General features: G+C 44.9%; 1 protein-coding gene across 1 annotated transcript in view; it reads right to left on the reverse strand.

Moving 5' to 3' along the window:
* LOC106577472 (coiled-coil domain-containing protein 146) overlaps positions 1-27,803 on the reverse strand; it is an 83,198-nt gene that overhangs the window by 32,179 nt on the left and 23,216 nt on the right. The window contains 11 exon segments of the mRNA XM_045722537.1: positions 1-100; positions 1,646-1,734; positions 2,965-3,135; positions 3,295-3,387; positions 8,665-8,851; positions 15,470-15,697; positions 16,014-16,087; positions 16,514-16,690; positions 17,408-17,465; positions 20,448-20,657; positions 21,882-21,964. The exon segment at positions 1-100 is cut by the window's left edge and continues 65 nt beyond it. Coding sequence (XP_045578493.1) covers positions 1-100; positions 1,646-1,734; positions 2,965-3,135; positions 3,295-3,387; positions 8,665-8,851; positions 15,470-15,697; positions 16,014-16,087; positions 16,514-16,690; positions 17,408-17,465; positions 20,448-20,657; positions 21,882-21,964 — 1,470 coding nt within the window.

Here is a 27,803-nt window from a genome sequence, read left to right on the forward strand (position 1 = left end):
TCTCATCTCAGCTGTTCTCTGGGAGGCCATCTGGATCAGGTTCACACACTTGTTCCTATCACCCTTGATGTTGTCATACAGCTTGGCAAACACACCAAGCCTAGATGCAGGGAGGGAGAGAGAGAGAGAGAGGGCGAGAGAGAGGGCGAGAGACAGAGGGCGAGAGAGAGGGCGAGAGACAGAGGGCGAGAGACAGAGGGCGAGAGAGAGGCGAGAACGAGCGGACAGAGGGCGAGAGATAGCGGCAGAGAGACACGAGAGAGAGGCGAGAGGGCGAGACAGAGGGCGAGACAGAGGGCGAGACAGAGGGCGAGAGATAGCGGCAGAGAGACAGAGGTAGAGAGAGAGTTTCTATTGGCACCGAGGAAACACCGAAATTAATCAAGTTAGGCATTCAAAGCCACCCAGACACGTTATTTTCCAGGCATGTCTGAACTGGTCCTTATTTAAAGACACTACGTGGTACCAATGGTACTCTGGGATACTCATTTCAACACGCTTGGTAAATACCTGGGGACCAAACGGCCTAGTTCTGGAGCAGCAGCAGTCATTCATAGGTCATCAACACACTATCACAGATTATCATGAAATACACACAAATGACTTATTCGACATTCGTGACAGGCACACGATTTTCTTCTTCATAACGCATTCCGTATCCATTACACAATTTTCTTCCTAACAAATTCCAATTTGTTATGAAGAAACAAAAGTAAGCTAGGTTAGCTAGGTGGCTGATGTTAGCTACGCTAGGTGTTAAGGTTAGGGGTTAGGGGTTAAGATTAGGCATTAAGGTTAGGGGTTAAGGCGTTAGGGGTTAAGGTAAGGGTTAAGGTTAGGGGTTAATGTTAGGGGTTATGGGTTAAGACTAGGTGTTAGGGTTAGGGGTTAGGGTTACAGGTAAAGGTTAAGGGTTAAGGTTAGGAGTATGGGTTAAGGTAAGGGTTAAGGTGTTAGGGGTTAAGGGTTAGGTTTACAGGTTAAAGTTAGGGGTTAAGGTAAGTGGTTAGGGTTAGGGTTAGGGGTTAGGTTTACAGGTTAAGGTTAGGGGTTAAGGTAAGCGGTTAAGGTTAGGGTTAGGGGTTAGAGTTATGGGTTAAGGTAAGCGGTTACAGGTAAAGGTTAAGGGTTAAGGTTAGGAGTATGGGTTAAGGTAAGGGTGTTAGGGGTTAAGGTTGGGGTTATGGGTTAGGTTTACAGGTTAAGGTTAGGGGTTAAGGTAAGCGGTTAAGGTTAGGGTTAGGGGTTAGAGTTATGGGTTAAGGTAAGCGGTTAAGGTTAAGGTTAGGGTTAGGGGTTAGGTTTACAGGTTAAGGTTAGGGGTTAAGGTAAGCGGTTAAGGTTAGGGTTAGGGGTTAGAGTTATGGGTTAAGGTAAGCGGTTAAGGTTAGGGTTAGGGGTTAGAGTTATGGGATAAGGTAAGCGGTTAAGGTTAAGGTTAGGGTTAGGGGTTAGGTTTACAGGTTAAGGTTAGGGGTTAAGGTAAGCGGTTAAGGTTAGGGTTAGGGGTTAGAGTTATGGAATAAGGTAAGCGGTTAAGGTTAAGGTTAGGGTTAGGGGTTAGAGTTATGGGTTAAGGTAAGCGGTTAAGGTTAAGGTTAAGGTTAAGGTTAGGGTTAGGGGTTAGGTTTACAGGGAGAGTTACCTGGACTGGACCTCCTGGTTCTGCTTCTTGAGTTCATGGATCACCAGACTCTTGCCTCTCAGCTCTTGCTTGATGCGATTGTATCTTTGCTGTTGAGACATTAAAATAATACATGATCTTTCTTATCTTCTTAGTAAAAGCTGATGAGTCAACTTTCCCCAATGTGCAAGAAAGATAGTCTTAGCTAGTGTGTTTTGTTGAGAACATCAACATGTCACTATGGAAACCCTTACCAGAGTCATGCTGAAGCTACACTGTAAGTGATTACTGTAGCTGTAGTAAATGATTGCAGCAAAGGCCTGTTACCTCAGGCCTGTTACCTCAGGCTTGTTACCTCAGGCCTGTTACCTCAGGCTTGTTACCTCAGGCTTGTTACCTCAGGCCTGTTACCTCAGGCTTGTTACCTCAGTTCTGTTACCTCAGTTCTGTTACCTCAGGCCTGTTACCTCAGGCTTGTTACCTCAGTTCTGTTACCTCAGTTCTGTTACCTCAGGCTTGTTACCTCAGGCTTGTTACCTCAGGCCTGTTACCTCAGGCTTGTTACCTCAGGCCTGTTACCTCAGGCTTGTTACCTCAGGCTTGTTACCTCAGGCTTGTTACCTCAGGCCTGTTACCTCAGGCCTGTTACCTCAGGCCTGTCGCTGTTGCTCAAGTTATTTGGATTACCTGTGGACATATTACCTCAAGATGTGTGTGTTACTTAACTGTGTGTGTTATCTCAGGTCTATATGCAAATAGACCGTTGCCATATATGGATCTGTGCCATTCACTTTGAACTGGACTGTGTTTACAACATGAGTGGTCGTGAGTAGATGCGCTTGTTTTGAGATCAAAGCGAGAGCTGCACATTTTGTTCATGTCTTTTCTAGTTAGTGAGTTATTAGCCCAGTTTATTTTGTAAAGTGGAGTCTTGCATTAAACAACACAGCAACATTTTCAGTCAAACAGGTTCATGTTAAGCCCTGCATGTTTTTTTTCAAAAGTCTCATGGAATGTAGTCCTACATTGAACACCACACATTGGCTGCTACTGTAGGCTGAATGATAGAACAGATATTTCCATGTTAAAATGTTATGGGATACATTTTCTCCATTGTTTTTGATGGTAGGCCACTCTGGTAGGTCTACATTATGATCAAATAGCCACAGTAGCCTATTTGACCACTGTTAAAACTGTAACTTAAAGAAGGTACAGCCTCAGTGTTCACAGTAAACAACGTTCAAGTTCACGACCAGCAGACCTGAAATTTGCTCACTGCCCCAAAAAATGGGAGGGAACATTGATGGTGAGATGTTGTATAGTGATATGATGTGTTTTACCTCAGCCCTGTGGCGGTCCCTGGACTTCTGCTCTCTCTCATCAGCCTTGATCTGAGTCAGACACCTGAGGGTGTGGAGCTCCTCTCTGTGTCTGTGAGACTGTCTCATCAGCTTCTGCTCCTGTTCCACACACTGTTCTATCAGCTGGGTCTCCACCTCAGCTACTGGTTGCTACACACACACACACACACACACACACACACACACACACACACACACACACACACACACACACACACACACACACACACACACACACACACACACACGTTTATGCCTTACACAAATCAAAAACATACACAATCACACAAATTGAAATATGCTTTTTACCTGATGAAGCAAGTTTCTCTTCAGCTTGTCCACTTCTAACTGTATCTCCTGTCTTGTCTTTAGAATCCTGTCACTTTTGGGTTTGGCATCCCTCTGTAACAACAACAACCTCTCCTAGTATTAATGTCTCTAAACAGATATGACCTGTCTCTGTTTGACATCCCTCTGTAACAACAACCTCTCCTAGTATTAATGTCTCTAAACAGATATGACCTGTCTCTGTTTGACATCCCTCTGTAACAACAACCTCTCCTAGTATTAATGTCTCTAAACAGATATGACCTGTCTCTGTTTGACATCCCTCTGTAACAACAACCTCTCCTAGTATTAATGTCTCTAAACAGATATGACCTGTCTCTGTTTGACATCCCTCTGTAACAACAACAACCTCTCCTAGTATTAATGTCTCTAAACAGATATGACCTGTCTCTGTTTGACATCCCTCTGTAACAACAACAACCTCTCCTAGTATTAATGTCTCTAAACAGATATGACCTGTCTCTGTTTGACATCCCTCTGTAACAACAACACCTCTCCTAGTATTAATGTCTCTAAACAGATATGACCTGTCTCTGTTTGACATCCCTCTGTAACAACAACAACCTCTCCTAGTATTAATGTCTCTAAACAGATATGACCTGTCTCTGTTTGACATCCCTCTGTAACAACAACCTCTCCTAGTATTAATGTCTCTAAACAGATATGACCTGTCTCTGTTTGACATCCCTCTGTAACAACAACAACCTCTCCTAGTATTAATGTCTCTAAACAGATATGACCTGTCTCTGTTTGACATCCCTCTGTAACAACAACAACCTCTCCTAGTATTAATGTCTCTAAACAGATATGACCTGTCTCTGTTTGACATCCCTCTGTAACAACAACAACCTCTCCTAGTATTAATGTCTCTAAACAGATATGACCTGTCTCTGTTTGACATCCCTCTGTAACAACAACCTCTCCTAGTATTAATGTCTCTAAACAGATATGACCTGTCTCTGTTTGACATCCCTCTGTAACAACAACAACCTCTCCTAGTATTAATGTCTCTAAACAGATATGACCTGTCTCTGTTTGACATCCCTCTGTAACAACAACCTCTCCTAGTATTAATGTCTCTAAACAGATATGACCTGTCTCTGTTTGACATCCCTCTGTAACAACAACCTCTCCTAGTATTAATGTCTCTAAACAGATATGACCTGTCTCTGTTTGACATCCCTCTGTAACAACAACCTCTCCTAGTATTAATGTCTCTAAACAGATATGACCTGTCTCTGTTTGACATCCCTCTGTAACAACAACCTCTCCTAGTATTAATGTCTCTAAACAGATATGACCTGTCTCTGTTTGACATCCCTCTGTAACAACAACCTCTCCTAGTATTAATGTCTCTAAACAGATATGACCTGTCTCTGTTTGACATCCCTCTGTAACAACAACCTCTCCTAGTATTAATGTCTCTAAACAGATATGACCTGTCTCTGTTTGACATCCCTCTGTAACAACAACAACCTCTCCTAGTATTAATGTCTCTAAACAGATATGACCTGTCTCTGTTTGACATCCCTCTGTAACAACAACCTCTCCTAGTATTAATGTCTCTAAACAGATATGACCTGTCTCTGTTTGACATCCCTCTGTAACAACAACCTCTCCTAGTATTAATGTCTCTAAACAGATATGACCTGTCTCTGTTTGACATCCCTCTGTAACAACAACAACCTCTCCTAGTATTAATGTCTCTAAACAGATATGACCTGTCTCTGTTTGACATCCCTCTGTAACAACAACCTCTCCTAGTATTAATGTCTCTAAACAGATATGACCTGTCTCTGTTTGACATCCCTCTGTAACAACAACCTCTCCTAGTATTAATGTCTCTAAACAGATATGACCTGTCTCTGTTTGACATCCCTCTGTAACAACAACAACCTCTCCTAGTATTAATGTCTCTAAACAGATATGACCTGTCTCTGTTTGACATCCCTCTGTAACAACAACCTCTCCTAGTATTAATGTCTCTAAACAGATATGACCTGTCTCTGTTTGACATCCCTCTGTAACAACAACACCTCTCCTAGTATTAATGTCTCTAAACAGATATGACCTGTCTCTGTTTGACATCCCTCTGTAACAACAACAACCTCTCCTAGTATTAATGTCTCTAAACAGATATGACCTGTCTCTGTTTGACATCCCTCTGTAACAACAACCTCTCCTAGTATTAATGTCTCTAAACAGATATGACCTGTCTCTGTTTGACATCCCTCTGTAACAACAACCTCTCCTAGTATTAATGTCTCTAAACAGATATGACCTGTCTCTGTTTGACATCCCTCTGTAACAACAACAACCTCTCCTAGTATTAATGTCTCTAAACAGATATGACCTGTCTCTGTTTGACATCCCTCTGTAACAACAACAACCTCTCCTAGTATTAATGTCTCTAAACAGATATGACCTGTCTCTGTTAGACATCCCTCTGTAACAACAACAACCTCTCCTAGTATTAATGTCTCTAAACAGATATGACCTGTCTCTGTTTGACATCCCTCTGTAACAACAACCTCTCCTAGTATTAATGTCTCTAAACAGATATGACCTGTCTCTGTTTGACATCCCTCTGTAACAACAACCTCTCCTAGTATTAATGTCTCTAAACAGATATGACCTGTCTCTGTTTGACATCCCTCTGTAACAACAACCTCTCCTAGTATTAATGTCTCTAAACAGATATGACCTGTCTCTGTTTGACATCCCTCTATAACAACAACCTCTCCTAGTATTAATGTCTCTAAACAGATATGACCTGTCTCTGTTTGACATCCCTCTGTAACAACAACAACCTCTCCTAGTATTAATGTCTCTAAACAGATATGACCTGTCTCTGTTTGACATCCCTCTGTAACAACAACCTCTCCTAGTATTAATGTCTCTAAACAGATATGACCTGTCTCTGTTTGACATCCCTCTGTAACAACAACAACCTCTCCTAGTATTAATGTCTCTAAACAGATATGACCTGTCTCTGTTTGACATCCCTCTGTAACAACAACAACCTCTCCTAGTATTAATGTCTCTAAACAGATATGACCTGTCTCTGTTTGACATCCCTCTGTAACAACAACAACCTCTCCTAGTATTAATGTCTCTAAACAGATATGACCTGTCTCTGTTTGACATCCCTCTGTAACAACAACCTCTCCTAGTATTAATGTCTCTAAACAGATATGACCTGTCTCTGTTTGACATCCCTCTGTAACAACAACCTCTCCTAGTATTAATGTCTCTAAACAGATATGACCTGTCTCTGTTTGACATCCCTCTGTAACAACAACAACCTCTCCTAGTATTAATGTCTCTAAACAGATATGACCTGTCTCTGTTTGACATCCCTCTGTAACAACAACAACCTCTCCTAGTATTAATGTCTCTAAACAGATATGACCTGTCTCTGTTTGACATCCCTCTGTAACAACAACAACCTCTCCTAGTATTAATGTCTCTAAACAGATATGACCTGTCTCTGTTTGACATCCCTCTGTAACAACAACCTCTCCTAGTATTAATGTCTCTAAACAGATATGACCTGTCTCTGTTTGACATCCCTCTGTAACAACAACCTCTCCTAGTATTAATGTCTCTAAACAGATATGACCTGTCTCTGTTTGACATCCCTCTGTAACAACAACCTCTCCTAGTATTAATGTCTCTAAACAGATATGACCTGTCTCTGTTTGACATCCCTCTGTAACAACAACAACCTCTCCTAGTATTAATGTCTCTAAACAGATATGACCTGTCTCTGTTTGACATCCCTCTGTAACAACAACCTCTCCTAGTATTAATGTCTCTAAACAGATATGACCTGTCTCTGTTTGACATCCCTCTGTAACAACAACCTCTCCTAGTATTAATGTCTCTAAACAGATATGACCTGTCTCTGTTTGACATCCCTCTGTAACAACAACCTCTCCTAGTATTAATGTCTCTAAACAGATATGACCTGTCTCTGTTTGACATCCCTCTGTAACAACAACCTCTCCTAGTATTAATGTCTCTAAACAGATATGACCTGTCTCTGTTTGACATCCCTCTGTAACAACAACCTCTCCTAGTATTAATGTCTCTAAACAGATATGACCTGTCTCTGTTTGACATCCCTCTGTAACAACAACCTCTCCTAGTATTAATGTCTCTAAACAGATATGACCTGTCTCTGTTTGACATCCCTCTGTAACAACAACCTCTCCTAGTATTAATGTCTCTAAACAGATATGACCTGTCTCTGTTTGACATCCCTCTGTAACAACAACCTCTCCTAGTATTAATGTCTCTAAACAGATATGACCTGTCTCTGTTTGACATCCCTCTGTAACAACAACCTCTCCTAGTATTAATGTCTCTAAACAGATATGACCTGTCTCTGTTTGGCATTCCAATGTAACAACAACCTCTCCTAGTATTAATGTCTCTAAACAGATATGACCTGTCTCTGTTTGACATCCCTCTGTAACAACAACAACCTCTCCTAGTATTAATGTCTCTAAACAGATATGACCTGTCTCTGTTTGACATTCCAATGTAACAACAACTGTTAAAGGGTTCTCCTATGGGGACAGCTGAAGAACGCTTTTGGAAACCTTTTTTCTAAGAGTGTGCACGACTTTTACAGTAGTGCCCTATTGTAAGGAACTGGGTTCCATTTGGGACGCAGCCCTTCTCTCCGTTGCATAGTGTTTTATACAACTGTGGCAGACGGCAAAGCTCAATTAGATCATAATTCAACCAAGGAAATAAATAATGACAGATAAATAATCGGATTGAGTTCATAAAACCGGGAGAACATCATATTGTGTAAGGTTTCTTTCATTAATAGGGGAAGTTCCACATGCGTCACTACACCAATGTCTTTCATGTTTTATGGTGTAAAATCTGCTGATGCTTTTCCAGTTCCTCTCTCTGTCTGTCACTCATGTCCCATGTGGACATTTAGAATCCTGTGAGTGACGTGTGTCACTGCCACTTTGATCTAGAAACACATCATCACGGAAGCACAGAGGCTATAGGGGGGATGAAACATCAACCAATTAAAATCTATAAAATAACATATTTTAAAGTGAGAGAGAGATACCATTACATAGTCCATACATATTGAAAGTGGAGGTCGTGCAGGAGTTGTGTGTGAACTGTGAACTCCATTGACTTGTCATGCAGCAGAGCTGTGGACCAGAACATTGTGGGCCTGTTTGGTGTTAGTGTGTGAACTGTGAACTAACCGTAGACTTGGTCTTGTCATGCAGTAGCTGAGTGTGGACCAGAACATTGTGGGCCTGTTTGGTGTTAGTGTGTGAACTGTGAACTAACCATAGACTTGGTCTTGTCATGCAGTAGCTGAGTGTGGACCAGCGCGTCCTGGGCCATTTTGAGCTGCAGCTCCACCTTCTTCAGCTCTCTGAGCTGCCGGTCCCTCTCACGCTGCTTCCGTGCCAGGTTCTCATGCACGCTCTTCCTTTCCATGATGCAGTGGCCTGTATTGATGTCCAGCATACCTCTGACAAATAGAGAGATAGAAAGAGAGACATACAGAGAGAGAGAGAGAGAGAGAGAGACATACAGAGAGAGAGACATACAGTGAGAGAGCGAGAGAGAGGGAGACATACAGAGAGAGAGCGACACAGAGAGAGAGAGAGACAGAGAGAGAGAGAGAGAGAGAGAGAGAGAGAGAGAGAGAGAGAGAGAGAGAGAGATACAGATAGAGAGATACAGAGAGAGATACAGAGAGAGACAGAGAGAGAGATACAGAGAGAGAGAGATACAGAGAGAGAGATACAGAGAGAGAGAGAGAGATACAGAGAGAGACAGAGAGATACAGAGAGAGAGAGAGAGAGAGAGAGAGACAGAGAGATACAGAGAGAGATACAGAGAGAGAGAGAGAGAGAGAGACAGAGAGATACAGAGAGAGATACAGAGAGAGACAGAGAGATACAGAGAGAGAAAGAGAGAGAGAGAGAGAGAGAGACCAAGAGATACAGAGTGAGATAGACACATCAAGCTCTGTCTGTTCTGTGCATGTGGCCCCAATATTTTGTGTTTTTATGCATTGTTGTTTATTCTGTTTGGAACCCTTGAAAACAAGATGGTAGGAACATCACTATCCAGGGATTTACCTCACGCAATAAAACATGTTCAGGAGAAGGCAGTGATACAATAAACAATGTATCAACAGTGTTATGTACAGTTGAAGTTGGAAGTTTACATACACTTAGGTTGGAGTCATTAAAACTAGTTTTTCAACCACTCCACTGTCACGCCCTGATCTGTTTCACCTGTCCTTGTGATTGTCTCCACCCCCTCCAGGTGTCGCTTGTTTTCCCCAGTGTATTTATCCCTGTGTTTCCTGTCTCTCTGTGCCAGTTCGTCTTGTATGTTTCCAAGTCAACCAGCGGTTTTCCCGTTCTCCTGCTTTTTGCATTCTCCTTTTTCTAGTCCTCCTGGTTTTGACCCTTGCCTGTTTCTGGACTTTGTACCCGCCTGCCTGACCATTCTGCCTGCCTTGACCACGAGCCTGTCTGCCACTCTGTACCTCCTGAACTCTGATCTGGTTTTGACATTTTTGGCTGTCCACGACCATTCTCTTGCCTACTCCTTTGGATTAATAAACATTGTAAGACTCCAACCATCTGCCTCCTGTGTCTGCATTTGGGTCTCGCCTTGTGCCTTTATATCCACAAATTTCTTGTTAACAAACTATAGTTTTGGCAAGTCGGTTAGGACATCTACTTTGTGCATGACACAAGTAATTTTCCAACAACAGATTATTTCACTTATTATTCACTGTATCACAATTCCAGTGGGTCAGAAGTTTACATACACTAAGTTGACCGTGCCTTTAATAAACAGCTTGGAAAATTCCAGAAAATGATGTCACGGCTTTAGAAGCTTCTGATAGGCTAATTGACATCATTTGAGTCAATTGGAGGTGTACCTGTGGATGTATTTTAAGGCCTACCTTCAAACTCAGTGCCTCTTTGCTTGACATCACGGGAAAATCAAAAGAAATCAGCCAAGACCTCAGACAAAAAAATTGGAGACCACAAGTCTGGTTCATCCTTGGCCTGAAGGTACCACGTTCATCTGTACAAACAATAGGACGCAAGTATAAACACCATGGGACCACGCAGCTGTCATACCGCTCAGGAAGGAGACGCGTTCTGTCTCCTAGAGATGAACGTACTTTGGTGCGAAAAGTCAAATCAATCCCAGAACAACAGCAAGACCTTGTGAAGATGCTGGAGGAAACGGGTACAAAATGATCTATATCGACAGTAAAACAAGTCCTATATCGACATAACCTGAAAGGCCGCTCAGCAAGGAAGAAGCCACTGCTCCAACCAGGAAGTGGGAAATCTGAGGATTGTAGTTTTTCAAACCATTGTCTATTGAATTTGTAGTCTTTACGGGGTCATGTTGCACTTCCAAAGGCTTCCACTAGATGTCAACAGTCTTTAGAACCTTGTTTGAGGATTCTATGGTGAATTTGAAGGGAATAACAGCCCAAGGAAGTAGGTGTCCCATTATAAGGCATGGGCTCAGTCACGCGCAAGGACTTGGGAGCGAGCTGAGTTCATATTCACTCCTAAAGAGAACGGATAGGTCCGGTTGGAATTGTATTGAAGATATATGTTAAAAACAACCTAAAGATTGATTCTATACATCGTTTGACATGTTTCTACAAACTGTAGTATAACTTTTTTGACTTTTCGTCTGGACTAAGTAAGCACGCGCGTTATGGATTTGGATAGTGAACCTAACGCGCGAACAAAATGGATGTATTTGGACATAAATATGAACTTTATCGAACATTTATTGTGAAGCTGGGGATCCTGGGAGTGCCTTCTGATGAAGATAATCAAAGGTAAGTGAATATTTATAATGTAATTTCTTAGTTTTATTGATTCCAAGATGGTGGGTTTCTGTTTGCTAGTTGTTGGTGTCTTCTGGGCTGTACTCAGATTATTGCAAATTGTGCTTTCGCCGTGAACCTTTTTTGAAATCTGACAAAGCGGTAGCATTTAGGAGAAGTCTATCTATAATTCTGTGCATAACACTTGTATATTGATCAAAGTTTATGATGAGTATTTCTGTAATATGTGTGCTCATTGCTCATTCACCGGGGGGGTTTGGAGGGAAAACATTTCTGAACATTACGCGCCAATGTAAAATGGGGTTTTTGGATATAAATATGAACTTTATCGAGCAAAACATACATGTATTGTGTAACACGAAGTCCTATGAGTGCCATCTGATGAAGATCATCAAAGGTTAGTGAATATTTTAGCTCTACTTTTGTTTTTTGTGATGCATCTAGTTGCTTGGGAAATGGCTGTGTGGTTTTTCTTGTGGAGTTTATGTCCTAACATAATCTAATTTTATGCTTTCTCCGTAAAGCCTTTTTGAAATCGGACAATGTGGTTGGATTAACGAGAGTCTTATCTTTAAAATGGTGTAAAATAGTTGATTGTTTGAGAAAATGGAATTATGAGATTTTAGCTGTTTTGAATTTGGCGCTCTGATTTTCCACTGGCTGTTGTCAAAATCAATCCCGTTAACGGGATCCTATCTCGAAGGGGTACTCAACAGGTTAAGTTTGGAGGAAAAAGGGGGAGGCTTGCAAGCCGAAGAACACCATCCCAACCATGAAGCACAGGGGTGGCAGCATCATGTTGGGGGGGTGCTTTGCTGCAGGAGGGACTGGTGCAGTTCACAAAATAGATGGCATCATGAGGATGGAAAATTATGTGGATATATTGAAGCAACATCTCAAGACATCAGCCAGGAAGTTAAAGCTTGGTTGCAAATGGGTCTTCCAAATGGACAATGACCCCAAGCATACTTCCAAAGTTGTGTCAAAATGGCTTAAGGACAACAAAGTCAAGGTATTGGAGTGGCCATCACAAAGCCCTGACCTCAATAGGACCTCAATCCTATAGAAAATTTGTGGGCAGAACTGAAAAAGTGTGTGCAAGCAAGGAGGCCTACAAACCTGACTCAGCTACACCAGCTCTGTCAGGATGTCACGTCCTGACCAGCAGATGGAGCTCTTGCTGTAGTTTTGGGGTCAGGACGTGGCAGTCTTGTGTTCTGTGTTGGTCTTGTGACTCCTGATCAGGAACAGCTGGGGATCGTTGTTCCTGATTGGGAGTCATTTAAGTAGGAGTATGTTTGTCACTTGGGTTTGTGGGTAGTTGTTTTTACACTGCGTGTATAGCCTGTAAAACTGCTACTGTTGTCACCGTCATTGTTTTTTTCAAGTGGATGCTTTACTCTTTTTTTGGTAATAAAATAACCATGAGTATTCACATACCTGCTGCGCCTTGGTCCATTCATGAAGACAACCGTTACAGAACTACCCACCACCAAAGGACCAAGCAGCAGAAGAGGAGGAAGCCACAGGAGAAGGAAATGGAAGAATGGACCTGGCAGGACGAGAGAAAATTCTGGGCGGACAAGTTAAGGGAGCTAAGGGAACCCGAGAGGCAGCCCCAAGATTTTTTTGGGGGGGGGCACACGGGTAGTTTGGCCAGGCCAGGGAAGAGCCGTAAGCCAGCTACCCGTGACTACAGGGAGGTGCGTACGAGGTGGAGGGCGTCATGTTACGCTGAGGTGCGCACCATCTCGCCTATACGGACGCACAGCCCAGTGCGCCCAGTACCAGCGCCCGCAGGTGCCAGGGCAAGGGGAGCATCGAGCCGGAAGGGGTGATGACAACCCTGCACTCAAGACCGCCAGTGCGCCCTTCGGTCCGGTGTTTCCCGCTAGACACACTAGCATGGAGGTGCGTGTCTCCAGGCTGGTACGTCCAATACCTGCCCCACGCATCAGGAGTCAACAGTCGTCATCAGAGCTGCCCGCCAGTCAACAGTCACCAGAGCTGCCCGCCAGTCAACAGTCGTCGGAGCTGCCCGCCAGTCAACAGTCGTCGGAGCTGCCCGCCAGTCAACAGTCGTCGGAGCTGCCCGCCAGTCAACAGTCGTCGGAGCTGCCCGCCAGTCAACAGTCGCCGGAGTGGCCGGACTGCGCTGAACTGCCGGAGTGGTCGGACTGCGCTGAACTGCCGGAGTGGTCGGACTGCGCTGAACTGCCGGAGTGGCCGGACTGCGCTGAACTGCCGGAGTGGCCGGACTGCCCTGAACTGCCGGAGTGGCCGGACTGCCCTGAACTGCCGGAGTGGCCGGACTGCCCTGTTCTGCCGGAGTGGCCGGACTGCCCTGTTCTGCCGGAGTGGCCGGACTGCCGTGTTCTGCCAGAGTGGCCGGACTGCCCTGTTCTGCCAGAGTGGCCGGACTGCCCTGTTCTGCCAGAGTGGCCGGACTGCCCTGTTCTGCCAGAGTGGCCGGACTGCCCGGTTCTGCCAGAGGTGCCCGCCTGCCCTGATCTGCCAGGGTGCCCGGCCTGTCAGGATCAGCCCGAGGGGTCCTCCTGCCCTCCGGTCCAGCCCGAGTGGCCCGCATGCCTTCCGGCCCAGCCCGAGTGGCCCGCATGCCTTCCGGCCCAGCCCGAGTGGCCCGCATGCCTTCCGGCCCAGCCCGAGTGGCCCGCATGCCTTCCGGCCCAGCCCGAGTGGCCCGCATGCCTTCCGGCCCAGCCCGAGGGGCCCGCATGCCTTCCGGCCCAGCCCGAGGGGCCCGCATGCCTTCCGGCCCAGCCCGAGGGGCCCGCATGCCTTCCGGCCCAGCCCGAGGGGCCCGCATGCCTTCCGGCCCAGCCCGAGGGGGCCCGCATGCCTTCCGGCCCAGCCCGAGGGGGCCCGCATGCCTTCCGGCCCAGCCCGAGGGGCCCGCATGCCTTCCGGCCCAGCCCGAGGGGCCCTCCTGCTCTCCGGCCCAGGCCGAGGGGCCCTCCTGCTCTCCGGCCCAGGCCGAGGGGCCCTCCTGCTCTCCGGCCCAGGCCGAGGGGCCCTCCTGCTCTCCGGCCCAGCCCGAGGGGCCCTCCTGTCCCCCGGCCCAGCCCGAGGGGCCCTCCTGTCCCCCGGCCCAGCCCGAGGGGCCCTCCTGTCCCCCGGCCCAGCCCGAGGGGCCCTCCTGTCCCCCGGCCCAGCCCGAGGGGCCCTCCTGTCCCCCGCCCAGCCCGAGGGGCCTCCTGTCCTCCGGCCCGGCTCGAGGGGTCCGTCTGCCTGGCGCAGCTATCGGCTCCACCGAAGTGGGCGACGCCGAGGGTGGAGCAGGGTCCACGTCCTGCACCGGAGCCACCTCCAGGATAGGTGGGTTGGGGAGGGAGGGTGTAGCACAGTGCCGTCGTTGACGGCAGCCACCCTCCCTTCCCTCCCTTATTGTTTAGGGGTTATTGTTTATGGGTTTTGTTGGGGATTTTGTTTGTTGGTGTTTTTTCGTTGTTAGGTGCATTCCGGGGTCTGCACCTTGAGGGGGGGGTACTGTCACGTCCTGACCAGCAGATGGAGCTGTTGTTGTAGTTTTGGGGTCAGGACGTGGCAGTCTTGTGTTCTGTGTTGGTCTTGTGACTCCTGATCAGGAACAGCTGGGGATCGTTGTTCCTGATTGGGAGTCATTTAAGTAGGAGTATGTTTGTCACTTGGGTTTGTGGGTAGTTGTTTTTACACTGCGTGTATAGCCTGTAAAACTGCTACTGTTGTCACCGTCATTGTTTTTTTCAAGTGGATGCTTTACTCTTTTTTTGGTAATAAAATAACCATGAGTATTCACATACCTGCTGCGCCTTGGTCCATTCATGAAGACAACCGTTACACAGGAGGAATGGGCCAAAATTCACCCAACTTATTGTGGGAAGCTTGTGGAAGGCTACCAAAAACGTTTGACCCAAGTTAAATAATTTGAAAGCAATGCTAGCAAATACTAATTGAGTGTATGTAAACGTCTGACCCACTGGGAATGTGATGAAAGAAATGAAAGCTGAAATAAATAATTATCTCTACTATTATTCTGATATTTCACATTCTTAAAATAAAGTGGTGATCCTAACTGACCTAAGACAGGGAATTTTTATTTGGATTAAATGTCAGGAATTGTGAAAAACTGAGTTTAAATGTATCTGGCTAAGGTGTATGTAAACTTTCGACTTCAACTGTATGTACTATCGCTGCATACAGATGCTGCTCTAGATACATGGACATTATCTGCAGCCAGTCCTGTACCTCTGTCCCATCATAATGACCTCCTTCTCCTTGGTCATCTCCTGCTCTTTCTGCAGCATGCTGTGTTCCCTCTCGGCAGCCTCCAGGTGTGCCCTGCACCCCTCCACCTGCCTCCTCACCTCCCTCTTCTCCTCCTCCAGGGAGCGACAGCTGGCCTCCGTCATCTTCTGCAGAGCCGTCACCTCAGACAGCTGCTCGTCCAGGGCCGCTTTACTTTTCTCAACCTCCCTGGCCACCACAGAGGAAGACATACATTACACCAGGCTGGTAGACTGTAGGCTTAACCCAGCGAGCAAAACAGCCTGCAAAGACGTCATTCCAGCCAGTTTTGACATAGAGACATTGGTCTGTAGGGTTAGCCATTTACTCTTGGTAGGTGCCCCAAAAAACTGTGGACTGGATCAAGATTTATGTTGGGAGTCTCCCTTCCATGACTCATGAACATGGCCTTACTTCCTGCTTTAGTAGCTACAGAGTTAGTTATGAAGGTTATGTATAGCACATCACCAGTACATGAATTCATAGCCAGCCACATCTTACGTACATCTTTTTCCTGTTGATCCTCTCAATCTCCTTCCCCAGCTGGCCAGGTACAGACAGAAGCTGGGCCAACTCAGCCTGGTGACACAAGACAACACACCATAGAGAAGGACATTATAGAAAAACTAATGAGCTCTTCTACTTCAATGGTTTTATATAATGCCCTTCTCTATGGTGTTTTAAACACAAGACTGACCCTCTACCACTCTCTATCACCCTCTGGCACCCCTCTGGCACCCTTCTGCCACCCCTCTGCCACCCCTCTGCCACCCTTCTGCCACCCGCTACCACCCCTCTACCACTCTCTACCACCCCTCCCCCTCTACCACCCCTCTGCCACCCCTCTGCCACCCGCTACCACCCCTTTACCACCCCTCTACCACTCTCTACCACCCCTCCCCCTCTACCACCCCTCTACCACCCTCCGCCACCCCTCTGCCACCACCCTCTGCCCCCACCTCTGCCCCCCCTCTGCCACCCCTTGTGCCCCCTCCAACCTGTCACCTGGTTGTTTACTATGATGTCCTTCTTGTGGTCCAGTTCTCGCTGCTCCCTGGTCATCAGTTTGTGTCTGGCCTCCATGTCCTCCAGCAGGCTGTGTATCTCCTGTCTCCTCTGAGACACCTCCTTCCTCAGCTCCTCACTGCTGTCCTTCAGGGCCTTCGCACGCTTCTCCAGCTCCTGAGGACACACCAGAAGCAATGGCTTATGGGACATACAAAATACATCAACATTGACACAAATACACATTCATGCATGCAAGTGCAAATCATGGACACACACACACACACACACACACACACACACACACACACACACACACACACACACACACACACACACACACACACACACACACACACACACACACACACACACACACACAGTACTGTGCCAGCTATTTGAAGGGGATATCAAAGCTAATAGCTGGGTCGTGACAGATTCTGTGAATCTGATCATATACATCCATGTGATTATAGTGTTGCTTTACTGGGTGTTAAAAAGTAATTACTGTTTAACTGTAACCAAAGCAACTGTAGTAAAAAGTTCATTAAAGGAGTAATGTAAAATATCATTAGATCAATGATCGGGCCTCTCTTAGTGGTAGACACAGAGGCATGTATGGTACCACAACCCAATGACAATGAGGAGACTGAACCGTCAAGAAGCCAGCCTCATCAATCAAGCATTTTGACAAGGATGCCTCGCAGCAAAGACACCGTCTGTTTCTCTGTGCTCTCACTGTGTGTCATATTTCTCTGCTTCTAAATGAGTGATTTACTACTGCAGGTAACATGAAGGAATGTCATGCTGTGGTGCCAGGTGTATGATGGGACAGATCATGTGAATGACTATCAACGGGAGATAAATCTGTGATTGTTGCACTGAGATACTTACAACTGGTTTGGGTTGAGTCTCATACTCTTTCTCCAGGCAAAGCTTCTCTTCTGTGAGACTGTAAACAGACACGGCATCACTTCCAGCACGTGTCAGTCTCCTTCCACGGAGGACCGAGTGTCTGCAGGTTTTCACTTGACTGATGAATTAAGGTCACTAATTAGTAAGGAACTCCCCTCACCTGGTTGTCTAGGGCTTAACTGAAAAGAAAAACCTAAAACCCACAGACACTAGGAACTCCATGGAATGATGTTGACACCCCTGATTTAGAGGAAGGAACAAGAGGAAGGAACTTGAACACAAATTCTCAGAAACACAGAGATGCAAAAGTGACCAATGTTCACGACAAGCTTAGGAAACAAGTGGCTGTGCAATATCCTCAAGTAACCTTGCCTAGACCTTAGCTTAAACCCCTAACACAGTGGAGGAGGACAGATGACCAGGTTCTACTGTAACCTTGCCTAGACCTTAGCTTAAACCCCTAACACAGTGGAGGAGGACAGATGACCAGGTTCTACTGTAACCCAGTTGATAAAAAGAGGCAAGGAAATACAGCCATGTAGCCATACTGAAAATATGTACTGCTTTTAGAAAAGTGTTGGTCAAATTCTCAGTTTCTTGGCAACATCTGAGTAAAACACTGGTTTGTCAGTGGTTGCAACTATGTGAAATGTTCAACTGAGTTCAACTGTTGACAGGGTTCAGATATTTAAGTCCAGGGGTAGATATTACATTCCTGACACTTATAAAATATCCTCAGTGAGAAATTGCTGTGTGGATAGACAGCCCTCCAGGCTACTTCCACTACTTTCACAGCACTTGTGTTGCTTCCTGGTAATCTGTAAATACTGCATTTGAAGCTAAAATGACTGACAGTTGAATTCCTGTCTATCTGTCTGGCTTGTGATCAAGGGCTTAACATTGCACATCTAAAGACATATCTTCCCAGTGAGCATCTGTCTGTCGTATGGAGGGTAGTTCACCAGAGGAAGAGAGGAGGCTGCCAAACGGACTGTCAGAGCTATACACATCCACAAGATAATATACAACAAGAGATAGCAGAGTTCATTACAACATCTAGTCAGAATGCAATGTAAGCAATGGTTTTCATTTAGCCTCATATTTCAATTACTGCTGTAGGCCTTCTCATCTTAACAATACGAACAACATCTAGCCACATATACAAAGGTCATATCTTCAGGAACAATGTGAATAAAATTTACCCACTGATATGAAGGACATATCTTCTGGAACAATGTGAATATCATTTACCCACTGATATGAAGGACATTTCTTCAGGAACAATGTGAATATCATTTACCCACTGATATGAAGGTCATATCTTCAGGAACAATGTGAATATCATTTACCCACTGATATGAAGGACATATCTTCAGGAACAATGTGAATATCATTTACCCACTGATATGAAGGACATATCTTCAGGAACAATGTGAATATCATTTACCCACTGATATGAAGGACATATCTTCAGGAACAATGTGAATATCATTTACCCACTGATATGAAGGACATATCTTCAGGAACAATGTGAATATCATTTACCCACTGATATGAAGGACATATCTTCAGGAACAATGTGAATAGAATTTACCCACTGATATGAAGGACATATCTTCAGGAACAATGTGAATATCATTTACCCACTGATATGAAGGACATATCTTCAGGAACAATGTGAATATCATTTACCCACTGATATGAAGGACATATCTTCAGGAACAATGTGAATATCATTTACCCACTGATATGAAGGACATATCTTCAGGAACAATGTGAATATCATTTACCCACTGATATGAAGGACATATCTTCAGGAACAATGTGAATATCATTTACCCACTGATATGAAGGACATATCTTCAGGAACAATGTGAATATCATTTACCCACTGATATGAAGGACATATCTTCAGGAACAATGTGAATAGAATTTACCCACTGATATGAAGGACATATCTTCAGGAACAATGTGAATATCATTTACCCACTGATATGAAGGTCATATCTTCAGGAACAATGTGAATATCATTTACCCACTGATATGAAGGACATATCTTCAGGAACAATCTGTTCTAGGCCCCATCCCTGGTGAATCATAGTGTGCGTCTCAAATGGTACCCTAATCCCTATGTAGTGCCCTACTTTTGACCATGGTCCCTGGTCCCTGGTCTAATGGTCCCTGGTCTAATGTAGTGCATTATCTAAGGAATAGGGTGCCATTTGGGACAGCCATAGCTGTATTCTAGTCCTTGCTGATTAAATGACTGATGAAGAGATCTTTCCTTTTATGTCCTCTTTCTTTGTTTTTTACACAAGCTTGTTTCATCAGTTGCTAAGCAATGTTCCAATGGCCTCTCTGTGGCCTTTCAGTTTAACTGTGTGTGTGTGTTGTGCAGAGAGAGGACAGCAGCGTTCTTTTCCGTGCTGTGTTTCGGAGGCGTGCTTGACATTTCAGACACAAGGACAGGAGTGTTGTTGAGAACAAGTGGAGGAGACTAGTGAAGCTGGCTAGAGCCAGAGGCACACCTAATAATAATGAATCATTTGGTGGGTTATATTTGTCCTGTTTCATTATACGCGTGTGTGAAATGGAAATGTGTTTAATGCATATCCCCCTCAGACACCCTCAGAGGTTGGGGTCACATGCAGGGTCAGCCATTATCAACAGCAACCCTGGAGCAATTCGGGTTAAGTGCCTTGTCAAGGGCACAATGGCAGAGTTTTCACCTTGGCGCTAAGGGATTCGAACTAGCAACCTTTCAGTTACTGGCCCAACGCTCTTACCCCTAGGCTACATGCCGCACATACCACTTCCAGGACTGACAGGACTAAACAAATGGCTCAAGAGCTGGGCCTACCCTTAACCTCAGACAGAGACAGACACAGACAGACAGACAAGACATAGAGACACACACACGCACGCACGCACGGACGGACGGACGGACGGACAGACAGACAGACAGACAGACTATATCTCTCTCTCTACACTAGGCTCTAGTCAGTGTGTGTGTCCTCACCACTCTAGCTGGTAGTTCATCTGGTAGTCCCTCTCCTCTGCCTGTCGCAGGTCGTTGTGGAACTTGAGGAGCTGCTGTCTCATGCGGCTGACCTCTGTGTCTGGCCCCTCAGGGAACTGCTCAGCCTTCTCCAGCTCTTTCTGCTGGCGCTCCAGCTCTGCTCTGAACCGCTTGGCCTCCTGCAGCAGCTGGATCTCTGACTGCTGAGAGCTGGGGTGGGGAGATGGGAGTCACAGACAGACACAGGACACAGCTGGATCTCTGACTGCTGAGAGCTGGGGTGGGGAGATGGGAGTCACAGACAGACACAGGACACAGCCAGATCTCTGACTGCTGAGAGCTGGGGTGGGGAGATGGGAGTCACAGACAGACACAGCCAGATTTCTGACGCTGAGAGCTGGGGTGGGGAGATGAGAGTCACAGACAGACACAGCCAGATCTCTGACTGCTGAGAGCTGGGGTGGGGAGATGAGAGTCACAGACAGACACAGGTACTGATGGGTCATATGACAGGGCAGAGATGTGGTCAGCTGACTCAGCTCATCACCCTCAGGTAGGAGGGGAATCACACAGGTCCTAGTGGTACAAAGACACAGATGCTGGTAGGGACTGGCCTCTGTCACAGACTTTCACCTCAACTGGGTGTCCGAGGGTAGTTATACACTGAGTCTACGAAACAATAAGATCACCTTCCCAATATTGAGTTACACCCCCTTTTGCCCTCAGAACAGCCTCAATGTGTCGGGGCATGGACTGTACATGGTGTCAAGTGTTCCACAGGGATGCTGGCCCATGTGGACTCCAATGCTTCTTACAGTTCTGTCAAGTTGGCTGGATGTCCTTTGGGTGGTCGACCAATATTGATATACACAGGAAACTGTTGAGGGTGAAAAACCCAGCAGCCTTGCAGTTCTTGACACAAACCAGTGTGCCTGGCACCTACTACCAGATCCTGTTCAAAGGCACTTCAATATTTTGTCTTGCCCATTCACCCTCTGAATGGCACACACACAATCCATGTCTCAATTGTCTCAAGGCTTAGAAATCCTGCTTTAACCTGTCTCCTTCCCTTCATCTACACTGATTGAAGTGGATTTAACAGGTGACGTCAATAAGGGATCATATCTTTCACCTGGATTCACCTGGTCAGTCTGTCATGGAAACAATATCATGTTCATAATGTTTTGTATACTCAGTGTATACAGGTACTGATGGGTCATTTTAAACAGGTACTGATGGGTCATTTTAAACTAGGTCATTTTAAACAGGTACTGATGGGTCATTTTAAACAGGTACTGATGGGTCATTTTAAACAGGTACTGATGGGTCAATAATATGGCACAGGTCCAGTCCAGTCCTCATACAGAGTGGCTTGTGTTATCCATGTAAACATGTAAGGAGTGTCTATGGACAGGGAGAGATGAGATCACTTACCTTTTCAAGGTGTCATGGAGCAGGCTGAAACTGGCTTTGAGCTTCGCTGCTTTGGTCCCGCTGATCTTCCCAGCAGAGAACAGCTACAAGAGAACAAAATCCTTCTTTCAATAATCATCTGCCTAAAGCCTTGGACCAGAATCAGCATCTGGGAAGCCATCCATGTCTCTCCATCTGACCACAGAGCGATTAGCTCTCCTTGCACATGTCAAATAAAAGCTCAACCACACAGATTAGATGGTTCCAGTGGCTGTAAACCAGTCTGTTGTTTACACCCCCCCCCACCTCTCTATAGTGTTTATCACCGTGCCAATGCTACAGAACATCTGGGTTTGCTTCAACTACAAAGGAACAAAAACAGAAATCCATATCCGTAAACGCAATTCAGTTGCTATTCAGCGAGAAAACTCTTCCAGTCTTGAAGTATCTTTATCCAGCTGATCTTCACAGAGCCAGGCTGTGATGGTTGGAATGATGAAAGACACATCAAGCTGCCAACACGTGTGTGCATCACTGATGTTTTAGGTGATTGTCTCAGATCAGAGTGAACTCCCACACTGTGATCTGTTATAATGACTTCATCTCACCGGGGAGCTACAGCTGGCATAAAATAACTGATACTTTGGATTCATCTCTTCACAGTTTATCAGAGTGCTGCAAGTTTACTGGAAACCCCATGTCTTAAAAGGAAAATGGAGAATAACGAAGGAATAGAATAATGTATTATTTACCTGGGGCTGGTTGCACACCCTGCATCAAGAGGTTAATGAGTCATACAGGTATAGAGAGACACATAGGACTACAGGTATAGAGACACATAGGACTACAGGTATAGAGACACATAGGACTACAGGTATAGAGACACATAGGACTACAGGTATAGAGACACATAGGATTACAGGTATAGAGACACATAGGATTACAGGTATAGAGACACACACAGGACTACAGGTATAGAGACACACAGGACTACAGGTATAGAGACACATATAGGACTACAGGTATAGAGACACATAGGACTACAGGTATAGAGACACATAGGATTACAGGTATAGAGACACACATAGGACTACAGGTATAGAGACACATAGGATTACAGGTATAGAGACACATAGGACTACAGGTATAGAGACACATAGGACTACAGGTATAGAGACACACAGGACTACAGGTATAGAGACACATAGGATTACAGGTATAGAGACACACATAGGACTACAGGTATAGAGACACATAGGATTACAGGTATAGAGACACATAGGACTACAGGTATAGAGACACATAGGACTACAGGTATAGAGACACACATAGGACTACAGGTATAGAGACACACATAGGACTACAGGTATAGAGACACATATAGGACTACAGGTATAGAGACACACATAGGACTACAGGTATAGAGACACATAGGACTACAGGTATAGAGACACATAGGACTACAGGTATAGAGACACATAGGATTACAGGTATAGAGACACACATAGGACTACAGGTATAAAGACACACATAGGACTACAGGTATAGAGACACATAGGACTACAGGTATAGAGACACACACAGGACTACAGGTATAGAGACACACACAGGACTACAGGTATAGAGACACATAGGATTACAGGTATAGAGACACATATAGGACTACAGGTATAGAGACACACATAGGACTACAGGTATAAAGACACACATAGGACTACAGGTATAGAGACACATAGGACTACAGGTATAGAGACACATAGGACTACAGGTATAGAGACACACATAGGACTACAGGTATAGAGACACATAGGATTACAGGTATAGAGACACACACAGGACTACAGGTATAGAGACACATAGGATTACAGGTATAGAGACACATAGGACTACAGGTATAGAGACACATAGGACTACAGGTATAGAGACACACATAGGACTACAGGTATAGAGACACACATAGGACTACAGGTATAGACACACATAGGACTACAGGTATAGAGACACATAGGACTACAGGTATAGACACACATAGGACTACAGGTATAGAGACACACATAGGATTACAGGTATAGAGACACACACAGGACTACAGGTATAGAGACACACACAGGACTACAGGTATAGACACACATAGGACTACAGGTATAGAGACACATAGGATTACAGGTATAGAGACACACACAGGACTACAGGTATAGAGACACACACAGGACTACAGGTATAGAGACACATAGGACTACAGGTATAGAGACACACATAGGACTACAGGTATAGAGACACACATAGGACTACAGCTATAGAGACACACATAGGACTACAGGTATAGAGACACACATAGGACTACAGGTATAGAGACACATAGGACTACAGGTATAGAGACACATATAGGGATTACAGGTATAGAGACACACAGGACTACAGGTATAGAGACACAAATAGGACTACAGGTATAGAGACACATAGGACTACAGGTATAGAGAGACACATAGGACTACAGGTATAGAGACACACATAGGACTACAGGTATAGAGACACATAGGACTACAGGTATAGAGACACATAGGACTACAGGTATAGACACACATAGGACTACAGGTATAGAGAGACACATAGGACTACAGGTATAGAGACACACATAGGACTACAGGTATAGAGACACATAGGACTACAGGTATAGAGACACATAGGACTACAGGTATAGAGACACATAGGACTACAGGTATAGAGACACACAGGACTACAGGTATAGAGACACACATAGGACTACAGGTATAGAGACACACAGGACTACAGGTATAGAGACACACATAGGACTACAGGTATAGACACACATAGGACTACAGGTATATAGACACATAGGATTACAGGTATAGAGACACACATAGGACTACAGGTATAGAGACACACACAGGACTACAGGTATAGAGACACATAGGATTACAGGTATAGACACACATAGGACTACAGGTATAGAGACACACACAGGACTACAGGTATAGAGACACATAGGACTACAGGTATAGAGACACACATAGGACTACAGGTATAGAGACACATAGGACTACAGGTATAGAGACACACATAGGACTACAGGTATAGAGACACATAGGACTACAGGTATAGAGACACACATAGGACTACAGGTATAGAGACACATAGGACTACAGGTATAGAGACACATAGGATTACAGGTATAGAGACACACAGGACTACAGGTATAGAGACACACAGGACTACAGGTATAGAGACACATAGGACTACAGGTATAGAGACACATAGGACTACAGGTATAGAGACACACATAGGATTACAGGTATAGAGACACACATAGGATTACAGGTATAGAGACACACAGGACTACAGGTATAGAGACACACAGGACTACAGGTATAGAGACACATAGGACTACAGGTATAGAGACACATAGGACTACAGGTATAGAGACACACATAGGACTACAGGTATAGAGACACATAGGATTACAGGTATAGAGACACATAGGACTACAGGTATAGAGACACATAGGACTACAGGTATAGAGACACACATAGGACTACAGGTATAGAGACACACATAGGACTACAGGTATAGAGACACATATAGGACTACAGGTATAGAGACACACATAGGACTACAGGTATAGAGACACATAGGACTACAGGTATAGAGACACATAGGACTACAGGTATAGAGACACATAGGATTACAGGTATAGAGACACACATAGGACTACAGGTATAAAGACACACATAGGACTACAGGTATAGAGACACATAGGACTACAGGTATAGAGACACACACAGGACTACAGGTATAGAGACACACACAGGACTACAGGTATAGAGACACATAGGATTACAGGTATAGAGACACATATAGGACTACAGGTATAGAGACACACATAGGACTACAGGTATAAAGACACACATAGGACTACAGGTATAGAGACACATAGGACTACAGGTATAGAGACACATAGGACTACAGGTATAGAGACACACATAGGACTACAGGTATAGAGACACATAGGATTACAGGTATAGAGACACACACAGGACTACAGGTATAGAGACACATAGGATTACAGGTATAGAGACACATAGGACTACAGGTATAGAGACACATAGGACTACAGGTATAGAGACACACATAGGACTACAGGTATAGAGACACACATAGGACTACAGGTATAGACACACATAGGACTACAGGTATAGAGACACATAGGACTACAGGTATAGACACACATAGGACTACAGGTATAGAGACACACATAGGATTACAGGTATAGAGACACACACAGGACTACAGGTATAGAGACACACACAGGACTACAGGTATAGACACACATAGGACTACAGGTATAGAGACACATAGGATTACAGGTATAGAGACACACACAGGACTACAGGTATAGAGACACACACAGGACTACAGGTATAGAGACACATAGGACTACAGGTATAGAGACACACATAGGACTACAGGTATAGAGACACACATAGGACTACAGCTATAGAGACACACATAGGACTACAGGTATAGAGACACACATAGGACTACAGGTATAGAGACACATAGGACTACAGGTATAGAGACACATATAGGATTACAGGTATAGAGACACACAGGACTACAGGTATAGAGACACACATAGGACTACAGGTATAGAGACACATAGGACTACAGGTATAGAGAGACACATAGGACTACAGGTATAGAGACACACATAGGACTACAGGTATAGAGACACATAGGACTACAGGTATAGAGACACATAGGACTACAGGTATAGACACACATAGGACTACAGGTATAGAGAGACACATAGGACTACAGGTATAGAGACACACATAGGACTACAGGTATAGAGACACATAGGACTACAGGTATAGAGACACATAGGACTACAGGTATAGAGACACATAGGACTACAGGTATAGAGACACACAGGACTACAGGTATAGAGACACACATAGGACTACAGGTATAGAGACACACAGGACTACAGGTATAGAGACACACATAGGACTACAGGTATAGACACACATAGGACTACAGGTATATAGACACATAGGATTACAGGTATAGAGACACACATAGGACTACAGGTATAGAGACACACACAGGACTACAGGTATAGAGACACATAGGATTACAGGTATAGACACACATAGGACTACAGGTATAGAGACACACACAGGACTACAGGTATAGAGACACATGGGACTACAGGTATAGAGACACACATAGGACTACAGGTATAGAGACACATAGGACTACAGGTATAGAGACACACATAGGACTACAGGTATAGAGACACATAGGACTACAGGTATAGAGACACACATAGGACTACAGGTATAGAGACACATAGGACTACAGGTATAGAGACACATAGGATTACAGGTATAGAGACACACAGGACTACAGGTATAGAGACACACAGGACTACAGGTATAGAGACACATAGGACTACAGGTATAGAGACACATAGGACTACAGGTATAGAGACACACATAGGATTACAGGTATAGAGACACACATAGGATTACAGGTATAGAGACACACAGGACTACAGGTATAGAGACACACAGGACTACAGGTATAGAGACACATAGGACTACAGGTATAGAGACACATAGGACTACAGGTATAGAGACACACATAGGACTACAGGTATAGAGACACACATAGGATTACAGGTATAGACACACATAGGACTACAGGTATAGACAGACACATAGGACTACAGGTATAGAGACACACATAGGACTACAGGTATAGAGACACATAGGATTACAGGTATAGAGACACATAGGACTACAGGTATAGAGACACACATAGGACTACAGGTATAGACAGACACATAGGACTACAGGTATAGAGACACACATAGGACTACAGGTATAGACAGACACATAGGACTACAGGTATAGAGAC

The sequence above is a fragment of the Salmo salar genome, chromosome ssa07, assembly GCF_905237065.1.
Source record: "Salmo salar chromosome ssa07, Ssal_v3.1, whole genome shotgun sequence".
Taxonomy (NCBI): Eukaryota; Metazoa; Chordata; class Actinopteri; order Salmoniformes; family Salmonidae; genus Salmo; species Salmo salar.